The sequence below is a fragment of the Mauremys reevesii genome, linkage group 7, assembly GCF_016161935.1.
Source record: "Mauremys reevesii isolate NIE-2019 linkage group 7, ASM1616193v1, whole genome shotgun sequence".
Classification (NCBI taxonomy): Eukaryota; Metazoa; Chordata; order Testudines; family Geoemydidae; genus Mauremys; species Mauremys reevesii.
In genome coordinates, this window is record NC_052629.1 from 30,268,953 (window position 1) to 30,282,197 (window position 13,245).

The 13,245-nt window shown below is 39.0% G+C and overlaps 1 protein-coding gene across 11 annotated transcripts in view; it reads right to left on the reverse strand.

Moving 5' to 3' along the window:
* Window positions 1-13,245, reverse strand: part of CPEB3 (cytoplasmic polyadenylation element binding protein 3) — a 166,751-nt gene that overhangs the window by 22,840 nt on the left and 130,666 nt on the right. For all 11 annotated transcript variants that reach the window (XM_039546391.1, XM_039546388.1, XM_039546392.1 and 8 more), the window contains one exon: window positions 375-493. In XM_039546391.1, the coding sequence (XP_039402325.1) occupies window positions 375-493 (119 nt within the window). The remainder of the gene's footprint in view (window positions 1-374; window positions 494-13,245) is intronic.

Consider the following 13,245-nt stretch of genomic DNA (forward strand, 5'->3'; position numbering starts at 1 on the left):
GCTGCCTAAATTATTAACGAGTTTTCTTTTTTTAAATCATAGGAGCTTTTAAAAAAAATAAAAATAAAACAGTATAGGCAAAGAAACTAAAGCATTTACTCTCTTTTTTTTTTAAATAGGTGACATTGTAACAGGACACATTCTGTTACGGTATGGTACTGGAAGTACCAACATAAAAGTTTAAACAAACGGTGGCATTTATTAGCTTCTGAAGAAGCCAAATTATGGTAACATAAGAAGGTAAGCCTAGTAAAGGAACACCAACATAATCAGTTTAACAGTTATACCAGGGGAAAAATGCTTGCATATTTATTTGCTTTTGAACTGGCAAGGGGAAGTTGGTTAGCAGCCAAGGCACTTTGTATACTGCTTACTGGTTTGTCCTTGATGGTGGGGCTTGACACACATAGGTAAAGTTTTCCATCTTCTTCCAGACAGGCATCTATCAGCGCTTGTACAGAGCTTTCCTCTTGGAACAGCAAAAAGGCATAACCTTGGAAAGGACAAAGGTACAAAAAGAAAAAAAAATAGATGAAAACTTTTGCAAGATAGGTAAAAACAGAGAACACAAAAAAAAGAAAATCCAATAACTGCAAATATCTTGTAAGCAGTTGGTTTTGATACTTCACTAAGACTCTAAATTACTTTATTTGTCCCAATATATAGATAGCAATAAAAGTGTAATATTGTTGCTAACTGTCAGGGCTGGCTCCAGGCACCAGCTTATCAAGCAGGTGCTTGGGGCGGCAACTCCAGAGTGAGGCGGCAATTTCAGGGATTTGGCGGCAATTCAGCGGAGGGTCCTTGACTCCCGCTCGGAGCGAAGGACCTCCCGCTGAATTGCCACAGATCACAATCGCGGCTTTTTATTTTATTTTTTTTTTGGCTGCTTGGGGCGGCAAAACCCCTGGAGCCAGCCCTGCTAACTGTACTGAAGTTAATCCAATAATAATATGCTTTCAAAAGGAATCCTGCCATAGGATCACATGGAGAAAGCAGGTTTCCCCACCATCACTCTTATTTTTGTTTTGATGCTGCATACAGTGTTGGGATCACAGCGGAGAAAAAAAAAGTCTTTGGAAAGTTTGTTTTCTTTATATACTTTAAAGGTTCCAAACAAATACAGAATGGCTGGAAAACATACAGAAAAAATTGTGGAAGATTAGCCCACAACTATAATAGATCTATATTTGTGCTCTTACAAGTATTTGTCATCTTAAATAAAGCAATAGTGTTGAGGCAGTTTCAGACAATATATAAGGGAGGGGCGGGAAATACTATGTGGGAAGGTCCATGGAATGAAAACCTGCATACAGATAATCTGAATATTTCTATCCTGAACATACATATGTTGGCAAGGGGAAAATGTATATTCTCATTCATTCATAATGTAGCTTTATTTCCTAAATATATTTCTAAATCAAATCTCCTAACGTTCGCAATCCTCACTGAAGACCATGATTTACTTAAATTGGACTTTTAGATTGCCACATATATAAAAGATTACCACTTGTTTTAGATCATGAAACTTTCTCATGCTTAGATCACGCAAAGGCTCAGATTTTCTTTAAAGTTCCCCTCTAAAAAAGTGCTGAAATAAGGTACTCTTGAGGGAAAGCTGTCAGCAACTGAAAGGTTATGAATTGAGAACTGAAGTGCCTTCTGACCCACAAATATTCGGCTAACAAGATATCATATTTTAAAATCAAATTTTTAATTTTAGTTGAGAGTACTGCGATATGAGACAAGCTTTTGTACAGTATAAAGTTAAGCCTCAGATATTCTTAACTCGTATCCCTAACAGGTTACATTTTGGAATAAAAAGACAAAGGTAAATTATTGCAATGCTACTACACTAAATTAGATCTTATGACCATTTGGTAATTACAGCTAGTATTGAATGCAGCTGCCCAGTTGTGGGGAACTTCCAGTAGTCTGTGTTACACCTGTGCTGAATAGTTAGGAGTAGCTACCAGATGATTTCCCACTCACTGTTTTGATATTGCACCTTATAGACTAACAGATGTTTTGTAGCATGAGCTTTCGTGGGTGAACACCCACTTCTTCGGATGCAAGCAGTGTTTTTCCACTGCTTGCATCCGAAGAAGTGGGTGTTCACCCACGAAAGCTCATGCTACAAAACATCTGTTAGTCTATAAGGTGCCACAGGATTCTTTGCTGCTTCTACAGAACCAGACTAACACGGCTACCCCTCTGATACTTGTTTTGATATTGGCTTTCACCTTCATAGTTTGGACCTTGCCTACCTTAGAGAGTTCCTTTCTTCACACAATTCTGTAGCAACTGCTTGAGCTAGCATTCCTCTCAAAACACAGGAGGACCGCTAGCAGAAGATTCTCAGTCAAGGGCACTGACTAAAAAGGCACCTGGCTAGGCTATTTGCATTCCCAAGTTTTATTGGGGAGGCAGCAGTGAAGAGGATCTCAAGTAGAATTTTGAAGTAGTTACTGTGGATAGCTTTCTTGGTGCAATTTTTTTTCTGCTTGTTTAATTTTTTTAAATTTTGTACATGTGCTAAGAAATTAAAAATTTAGTGTTCAAAATCAAATTTTCACCGGGACATTGCACAACATCTCTGCCCTTCAAAGGTTATTTCCCTACAAGACTTCAACTTTCTACTGCTCACCATCTTTATACTACAGATATTCAAAGAAAAGTTGCACAAAAATTTAATAGGCCAAGTGTATTCATCATTGAACAGACAACAGCCTTTAAAATTTCACCATTGAAGGAGTGTGTTTCAGAAAGTCTTGGGCACTTGCTAAGAACTTGGAGTTATAATGGAAAGGTTGCAACAACTATAGCTATGATCTACTGAGACACTGATTAAAATCCATGGCATATGTCGACAAAAGCCACACAGTTCATTGTGTTAGCACTATAGTAACTTGCTGCCTACACACCAAACTGATTAATCTTTGAAGAAATTTTATATTTTAATGTATATATTAATTCAGTTTAAACTGACTAATCACAGTATCACATGGAATTTGAGTTCCCAGACTTGTAATGGATTCAGAATATGTATTTATAATTGTCTTCGTGTTATCTCCATTTTATTTTCCAATCTGTACAGCTATTATGTTTTCTTCACCTTATAATGAACCTGCTCAGTAAGAAGTAAAATCTGTTCACTATCCCAATTAGAGATGTGTTCTGTTTCGCAGTTGATCTGTCCTATCAAATGCTCTCCACCCCAATCGTGAAACTGAACACTTGGAAGATATTATATCAGGGTGGGCAAACTTTTTTTCCCACCACTAATCATATTTCATTGGTATGGCGGGCCATGAATGCTCACAAAATTAGGGGTTGGGATGCAGGAGGGGGGGTCAGGGCTCCGGCGGGGGGTGCGGGCTCTGTGGTGGGGCCAAAAATGAGGAGTTCAGGGTGCAGGAGGGGGCTCCAGGCTGGGGCAGTGGATGTAGGAGGTTGCTCCGGGCTGGGACAGAGGGGTTCAGAGAACAGGAGGGGGATCAGGGCTGGGGCAGGGGGTTAGGGCTCGGGAGGGGGTGAGGGGTGCAGACTCTGGGAGGCACTTACCTCAAGCAGCTCCTGGAAGCAGCAGCATGTCCCCTCTCCAGCTCCTAGCAGAGGCATGGCTAGGCGGCTCCGAGAGCTGCCCCGTCCTTGCAGCCTTAGTTCCCAGCCAATGGGAGCTGCAGGGGCGGCACTTGGGGCAGGAGCAGCATGCAGAGCCCCCTGGCTACCTCTACATGCAGGAGCTGCAGGGGCTACATGCTGCAGTTTCCGGGAGCTGCACAGAACTATGGTACATGTAGAGCAGAGCAAGCACCCGACCCCACTCCCTTGCTGGAGCCCTAGAGCAGGGCAAGCCCCAGACCCTGTTCCCCGGCAGGAGCTTGAGGGCTGGATTAAAACATCTGAAGAGCTAGATGCAGCCATAGTGTCCAATACTGGACTACAGTATTCCCTCACCTTCCACCACTAATCATATTTCATTGGTCAATTCATTTTTTTGGGGTGGAGGCATGGTGTTTAAACTCATAGGCAGACTTCAGTACCCTATATACTTCAGTCCAAAAATTAGCCCCAAATGTTAAGAAGATTCTGGTTCTAACCAATATTTCCACTCGTTACTAAACAATCTCAAAATTCAGAGATTAAGCTAAGCACTCCAAAATGCGGATGCTTGTTCATACATCGTATGAATATTTTTGGTCTGCAAAATTCATTTGGACATTTTGTCTGAACAGTCTCTCTTAGAGTGCTTTCTTTCCTGGATGGAACACACAGCATAGAAGATAGAAAAGAAAAAAAAAATCTATACACATTAGGTTTTTATACTGCTCCTCATTACCAGAGTATCTGAATGCCTTCCATGTAAAACAAACAGCAAATATTTAGTTCAGGATTTTGGGAAAGATTTGGGATGATTCTTATCGGAATCTACAGAGATGCTCCTGATTTTCTTACCTGACAGTAAAGATTCTGTTGAACTTGTGGCAGCAAGACCCAAATGCCATTTTTGGATATGGTAAATATTGTATTTGTAGTTATGATCCAATTAAAAGTTACCCTAAACAAAAAATCCTTGGCTTATTCTGTTCAGCTGCTAGACTACGAATGCAGCCCTGGTTAGTCAAGACCTCTCCTGACTTCAGTGCCCTACATACCGCTATCAGAAAAATTCACCCCAAATGCAAAACCTGTTCTGCCTCACTCTTCTAGAGCATATTACCTCTGCCAAATAAGGAGACTGCAAGGAGTCTCTGAAAATGAGATTCTAAGCACTTTGCTTTGGGATCATGACAGTCCTCCCAGGCCACCCAATCAGCTTCTCAAAAACAAAAAAAAAACCCAAAAAAACAAACAAAAAAAACTGGCTAACACGGGACTTCAATTGCCTCCCCCAAATACTGAAAGGTTTTTGGACATTCCAGACCTTCAGAAATCAGGTTTCACTATAATTAAAAGTTGTGATTCAATAACTGAAGTTAAATTCAAATACTACACTGATAAGCATATATAAGAACTTAGATATAGATGTTTTATTCAATTCTATCTGCCAAAGTTAAATTAATCAAAAAAATCACATTCATCTGACTCTTTGCTTCCCTAAATATTTTGAAGAGAGAACCACCTTCAGATAGGAAACCTACACTATTTATTTTAGAATTAATGTTTAAAGTGTTTTGAATGTGTGAAGTATTGTTACTACTACAGTCCATTGTACAAAATCTACCTTCTTTTCAGTATTTAAGGTTGTTTGTGTTTGTTAGAATTACTAATCTGTAAATTAAGATCTCTGAGATACTCCTTGCTCACATGGACTCCCAAGCACAAACTTTTATTTGCATTGAACTCTAACCATACAAAAGTTAACTAGAAAATATCCATGAAGACCACTTGCTCAAGCTAACATTGCACAAGGAAGTTTTAGATCACACAAGATGCAATTTAAATTAAATATCAAATATGTATTTTGTATCAGGAAAAACAGAAGACCATTCTGAATTATAACGCCAACCAAGCCTTTTAATGAAAAGCTAATATGTACTTTGACAACTGTAATGCACCAACATCTTTTCATAATTATATCAACCTGTGTTTAAATGGCTATAATTGGCAAGTCTCTGGAACAGACCATATTATTCCCTCTAGGCGATGACACCACCACATGTGGTTTGGAAGGTATAGCTTTGGCTGCTAGGCAACAGAGTTCTCAGCCATGCCCTAGGTACCCCTTTACCCTGATATAACGCTGTCCTTGGAAACCAAAAAAAATCTTACTGCGTTATAGGTGAAACCGTGTTATATCGAACTTGCTTTGAGCCGCGGGAGTGCGCAGGCCCGCTCCCCTGGAGCGCTGCTTTACTGCGTTATATCTGAATTCATTTTATATCGGGTCACGTTATATCAGAGTAGAGGTGTAGTTGTATGCAATAATTCAGTGCATTTCACAGATTGTCTTGAAGGATTTGTAAATATCCTCAAGGATGGTTGGTGTTTAAACTTATCCTCTGCCTTTCTCTGATGTTCAGATACAGCCAAGAAAACATTAGGTGGTGTTCAGATGCACGTCCAAATGAGATTTAGGCTAGTGTCTGAACTAGAAACACAGAGAGTTATGGTTTAATGGTGCCAAAATCTCATGAGCTATTTTCACATTCTTCTGACCAAAAATAGACAATTTCACCAGAGATGAACTTTTCAAGCTTCCCAGCATCATGGCAGTCATTCTCATAATATTTCAGCTGCTCCTGAGTCTGAATAAAGGTTTCTTCTTTCCACAACTAAAACAATAGGAAGTGGTTCATATTTGAGAAACTGAGTATGAATTCCTTCCTCTGCCTGGAAATTGAGTTCTGAGCCATCTCTGCTTAAAATTGATCTTTTGTTTTATTTATTTATTTATTTTAAACTAATTTGTTTGAGTAAAAAATATTATCTAGACCCTTACAGCAAGGCCACTACTACGGGGAGAATGTGACAACCTGTATAGCGGTTATGGATAACAGGGGCTACAGTCTCTCGCTTCCCCACAGCTATGTCAAATAAGGACCTGTGGTGACTGTTTTGGCCATAGGAAGCTAAAGTATTTGAAGGCATCCAGTCAATCATTGCCACAACAATATTATAGCTGAAAGTTTATGTAACAGGTCTGGAAATTCAAAGCTGTAGCTCCCACAAAACCATCACCACAACCAAAGTGCATATACACCATAATATAGGTGTGCTGTGTTGTGCAAAGTGGCTGAGTTACAGTTGCTGTGGGACCATATCTGTAATTCCCGACTTAAGCATTACCATTTATTTCAATGTATATTAAAAATAACTTCATCCATTTAAAATATGCAATGTGAAATTCAGATGTGTGGAGCTCCAGAATATAATACTTGTATTTCCTGAAGTGCTCACATATAAATGTGGATTTGTATATTTTGATATTACTGATGTACATTTTTCCCCAACATGCAATCACTGAAATGACACAGGTATAACCAGTTATCAACTGAGCTGGCCAAAAAGTTTCCATCAACTGTTTGATGGAAAATTGTGGTTTTGACAAAGTTTTTTGCAAAAAAAGTCTCCTTTCCTTGGAAAATTTTGGCTTTTCATAAAAACCAAAAAGTTGTTGGTTTTCAGTTGAAAACGGAAGAAATTTAGCCAAAACCCAAAAAATTTCATTTCAGAAATGCGACTTTCTTGTCTCATGTCCCATTCTCTTCCCAGCCAGACGAAATCTTTCATGATGCACTGCAGCCAGGGTCTCCCATGCTGCACCATGGCAGCTCAGTAACAGAGGAGACCATGGTGCATCATGGCAGATGTATTCCAGCCAGGGAGCCCAGGCTATAGGAGAGAATAGGAGCATGAGGCATTTGAACTAAAACTCTCATGAGGCACCATTACAGCATTTCTAAATCAAGAATTTTGGTTTTCAGCTGAAAGGTTTTGGCTGAAAATTTTCAGTTTTTGATTCTTCACTAAAGTCAACTTTTCTTTTTTTTTTTTTTGCCTATTGAAAAACACCTCAACTCATTTTCCAACCAGGTTTAGGTCTCTAACCATAAACTGAAATAGATTTGCAATACTTTTGATCCCATATTCAATATTTTCCTATTTTATTAATTGTAGGTGAAGAAATACAGAGGTATACAACTGCTCCAAAGAGGTGGAGAAGTTTCAATCTGAGTGGCTTGTTTGGGGAGAAAATAACCCATTTCCTAATTTATTTTAAACAGCCAAACGTTTTTAGCTCTCATTCCAGACTTCTAGTTCCAACAGAATTTATCCATTTCATGAATTTAAAAAAAAATTTCATGCAGCTTGGAGCACACTTCTATTAATTTTTTGCATTTGAGAGAACTTCTAAATTAAGATTCAGAAAATTCACACTATAAACTCTGATATACAGCCACTATTTTAAAATTCAAATGTTATGTAAGCAGGGGAAAATATTAAGCCTATTTCTTGCTTTTGGAAGCAGGGCTGCACCAGTTCCATACCCTACTTCTACTCTGGATGTGCATACTTACTAAAATTCATCATTCTGACAAATTCAGAAACAGGAATCATATTCAGAGATGCATACATGTTCAGCCCTACCTCAGTGCAGCTGGCTTAGCTCTCTCATCTCTTCCAATACATGGTGGGTAAGAAGAAAGGATAAACTATGAGTATCATAAGGACATATTCTTTTCCCTCATCCTACACAGGTAATGGGATGCTGTCACCGAGGAGGTCTGATTTTAGAAAGGATACAAATATTTTAAGCTTGAAAACAGTTTAACTACCTGCACATTCAAATGCTTCCGTAAGTCAAGCACAGCAGTGCAGTTCCAAACCTGTATATTTGCCCTCATTCTGTTTACTGAAGGTTTAGAGTATTCTCTTTTGTCTTCCCACCTGCTCACAGCTCACTTTTAAGGCAGCAATGAAATCTAAAACCTGTTTCAGTTTGCTATGTGCCATCTCCTCACTATTTAAAAAAAAATTGTGCCATACCAATAAGTAAAAAAGTTCATATGGAATTATATTAGTGAAGTTGTTTAGTGTTCTAGTCTTAACTCTGATGACTTGAAATTTTTGTTTATGGTTCTGAGCTGGTAGCTGTGTCTGGTACCTAAAATGTTTTTTTAAAGGAATGTTTATTTTAAGAAAGTTTAAATTAACACATTTTCTTTGTCTTATTTTTTATTTTTGTTCATTGCATTAAGCTTTTCAGAATGCTATTTGCTGGAAATCTTTTTTTAAAGATTGTATTTACTAAAATAGTATTTGAATTTCCTTTTAAAATCCTCAAAGGAACATTTAAAGAAGTTGTAACAAATTCATGAATTTGTTTCCATGACTATAAAGGATCACTCCTCAAAGTCACCTTTAGAGTACCCTTATTAGAATATATTCTTTTAACATGAATAAATACACTTAAATAAATAAATCCAAAGAGGAAATTAATATTCAAAAAAATGCAACTGATCTTTAGAAAAGAATAAGCCAAGATGATGACAAAAATCTGCTAACTTTCATTTAAAAAAAAATAAATGTTGCCATGCCATGACTGGATTTCCAAAAGACAAAGGGGGATTTAAACATTAAAGAAATCTCAAAATAGAAAGGACTCTCACATTAGCTACTGCAGAAGAGTGAAATTATGTATTAGTCAGGGCTGCAAAGCTGAATTCCTCTAGACCAGTGGTTCTCAAGCTTTCCTACTGGTGACCCCTTTCACACAGCAAGCCTCTGAGTGTGATCCCCATTATAAATTAACACTTTTTTTATATTGAACATTATAATAAATGCTGGAGGCAAAGCGGGGTTTGGGGTGGAGGTTGACAGCTCGTGATCCCCCATGTAATAACCTCGCAACCCTTTGAGGGGTCATGTCCCCCAGTTTGAGAACCCCTGCTCTAGACAAATTTTAAGTGGCGACACTGTCAGCTGATTCCTTTGTCCACAAAAATGGTGCATAAGACATTCAGATAAAGTCTAGAATGTAAGTAGTTTTACATCTCACAGCTAGATTCCCACTAATTTTGCATGCTTTCCATGAACAGAGTACCCCTTTAGCCTCGAACTACAGGAAAATGCATACATAGGAGAGATTTCCCTTGCATCAGAGTTAGAGTAAACCTGGGTTTTTTTGGTTTGTTTTTAAAGCTTTGAACAAATTACTCAGTATGCTTAGCTCTATAAAACAACAATGGTGCTCCTGGTGCCAATGAATGATTATTTAAATATTTTTATTATTTATTTCTTTTGTAGTAAAATGAGAACTAAATGTCTATACAGGAAGCTAAGTAGCAAGCATATTTCCTGCAGGAAGTAGAATGAAAATACTGGACCTTTACAAACTGAAATCCTTGCTCAATGGCCTATGTGAAATCAGTTTGGTAGTTAAACTTCCATTCTTACTGGACAGTGAACCACATCACTGAGACCATGACCAGAACTGATACCCTTACTGGCCATAACCGTAGAGAAGCCACAGATTGCAAAAAATATAGACAATGAACTAACTTCTAACCCCTAGCAATCATTCCTCCATATCAGAGATGGCAAACAGCACAAGGATATTAGCAATTTGCTGCTTGTGTTTTACTTATTCTGTGAATAAAATGAGAATTTTCGTCTTCTGTGCTATCAATATGACACAGGTCATTTCATTACATTTGCACAAAAATAATGTAAAATAACATGGAGGGCCTGACTGCTCTATGTTGACAGTAAACATCCCAAGAGAGAGAGTGTGCATGTGTTGGGGAGAGTGAGTCAGCACACTGCCTTTTTAAGTTCAGATGGCAACTGGAAGCAACCAGGTCTTGATGCAGGGAGAAGGGGAGACCCCAACATCAGGCCCCACCTCTCTCCCCGGCTCTAAACACACACACACACCCGCCCCTGCCTGCCTGCTGACCACTGTATTCCTAACAGGGCCAGCTCCAGGGGTTTTGCTGCCCCAAGCAGCCAAAAAAAAAAAGAAGCTGCGATCGCGATCTGCGGCATTTCAGCGGGAGGTCCTTCGCTCCAACCGGGAGTGAGGGACCCTCCGCCGAATAGCTGGACCTGCCGCCCCTCTCCTGAGTGGCCGCCCCAAGCACCTGCTTCCTAAGCTGGTGCCTGGAGCTGGCCCTGGTTCCTAATGCCCTGGAGAGCAAGATTTCACATTAATGATTTACTGTTAGCTGCCGGAGTGGCATGCTCAGCTGTCAGAACTTCCTGGAGATTTGAAAGGGGAGGGGAGCATGCCTCTGTAGCTGGAATGCAGACCAGTGGAGTTCAAAACAGTGAGCAGAGCAGTCACAGTGGGCATTGTGGGATACTGGAGGAGGCAAGTTATGACGATATAATGAACAGCAGTGTCAACACTGATGCTTTGTCACTTTAACTTTGCCACAAAAAGCTCTATGCTTGTTGAGGTGGTTTTATTTTGTCGGCAAAACTCTCCTGTTTTGCCAACAAAAGTAGCATTCTAGTGTGTACACCTCCACTGTATTGTCAGCACCATTTTGCCTTTTGCCGACAAAACTGTGTAGAGTAGACAAGGCCTTAAGTTCATTATTCTGCTAGACACTAAAAATCATGAGACTTTTTTGTTCTATGATTGCAAACATGTTAACAGGCCATTCTGCCTTGAATAATCTCTTAGAATATGTGCTAAATACCTAGGCTAACCAATCTGTCCCACCTTGTATTTAACTGTGATGCTCCGAGTACCTTTCCCAGACCTGAAGGGTGCTATGTAGCTTGAAACTCTGGCTTTGTCTACAGCGCCACTTTCGTCGTCAAAACTTTTGTCACTCGGGAGTGTGAAAAAACACACCCTGAATGACAAAAAAGTTTTAAATGACAAAAAGCATTGGTGTGGACAATGCTTCGTCGGTGGGAGCCATGCTCCTGGTGATGAAGCTACCGCCCTTCTTTGGAGGTGGTTTTATTTTGTCACCGGAAGAGCTCTCTCCTGGCAATAAAGAGCAGCTACACAGTGCACCTTACAATGGTGCGGCTGCAGCGGCACAAATAAATTTGTTAGTCTTTAAGGTGCCACAAGTACTCCTGGTTTTTTTGCAGATACAGACTAACACGGCTGCTACTCTGACAGCTGCACCACTGTAAGGTGCGCAGTGTAAACATAGCCTTTATCTCTGTCACTAACAGAAGTTGGGTCCAACAGAAGATATTACCTCACCCGTCTTGTCTCTCTAATATCATAAGACCAACACGGTTACAACAATGCGGCATATGATGTACCTACTATTGTTTGGTAATGTGGTATTAATTATGGCAACAGAAAAACACCCTGTCAGCAAAAGCTGCCTCTGTACTGGGTGGGCTCTGCCAGTACAGCTATACCAGCAAAGCATTCATAGTATAGACAAGACCTTTGTTTAACAGAATTATAATACTAATCACATGAATCAGTAATGATATGATTTACATAGATGAGCTTTTGACAATGGAAGTAAGAGTTGTATTTGTAGAATTTTCTGAGGCAGTATATATTGTTTCAAGACACCTACAGTACATAAAATTAAAACTGAAATAAGTATCAGATAAGTAGTAAGCAGTACACAATTTGAGAGAAACAAAAGGGAGGATGTAAGATAAGATATTGGACCAACTTCTGTTGGTGAAAGACAAGCTTTCAAGGTACACAGCATTGAATTTGTCAGTTTCAGTATTAAGAGGCAATACATGTACAAACTGCTCCAGGGAGAAACAGATAATCTATTCCTGTTTGTGTATGCATCAAGCCTTTTTAACTCTGAACAGGCTGCTGAAAATAGATCAGCTTTCAGATTAAATAACAGATTTATTTTTTCGTTCTTTGCTTGAAAAGTGAATTTCTACTCCTACTCCAAGTAATGCTAATGTGGAGAGCTTCTAGGTAAATATAAACCGATAGCCTCTACTTGATTTCAGCTGCCATTTCAAACATGCTGCAAGCACAATCTTAAAAATTTAATCAACGTCCAATATATGTTTTGGAGGAAGAAAATCTGGGAGCAAGTCAAGAGCAAAAGTTATCTCAGTTTCTCTTTTTACTAAAAGGCACTTCAATTTTTTTAAATTAACAAGGAAGTTCGTAATTATTTTCTGATCACTATTTAAATAGTATGCCCTTTTTAGGGCAAAGAAAAATCACAGATCTCATTAAAATCAATGGATACATTAAGCACTCAAGTGAAGCTCCTTTGTATAATAAAAACAGCTTTAGACAAAGGAGGGGGATGATTAGAACTGCCTGGCAAAATCACGCAGTCCAGAGGGGTATTTTCAGCTCAAATGGTGAAATGTTTCAGATTCTGGGACTGGGACATCTTTTGTGCATTTTGCTATGAGTCTGGGAGAGTCCCTGGAGAGAAACAAAGTTAGGGAATTGTTTTAGAATAGGGCACAGATACCTGACCTCAGGCTTCTGCAAAAAGAGTGCTGCCTGTGTGAATTTTATTCCTACTGCTGAGAAAAGGATTTGTATAAATTCTCTAAATTAACAGCTTAAAACTAAGGCCATGTCTTCACTACAAAAAGAAAAAGTTGTGCTCTTAACTCAAGTTAGCCAGTAAAGACAAGGCCTATGACAATATCCTGACCCTGTTACTGATTTCTAATCCAAGCAAAAACCACCTCACAAGACCCTGATTTTCAGCCATTGCTCAGCCAAATGCTCTACAATACAGTAAACCCCTTTTTTTAAATGTGAAGAGTTTTTCTATTAACCTGTTTATATTTAAAAAGGTCTTTTATATGGACCCA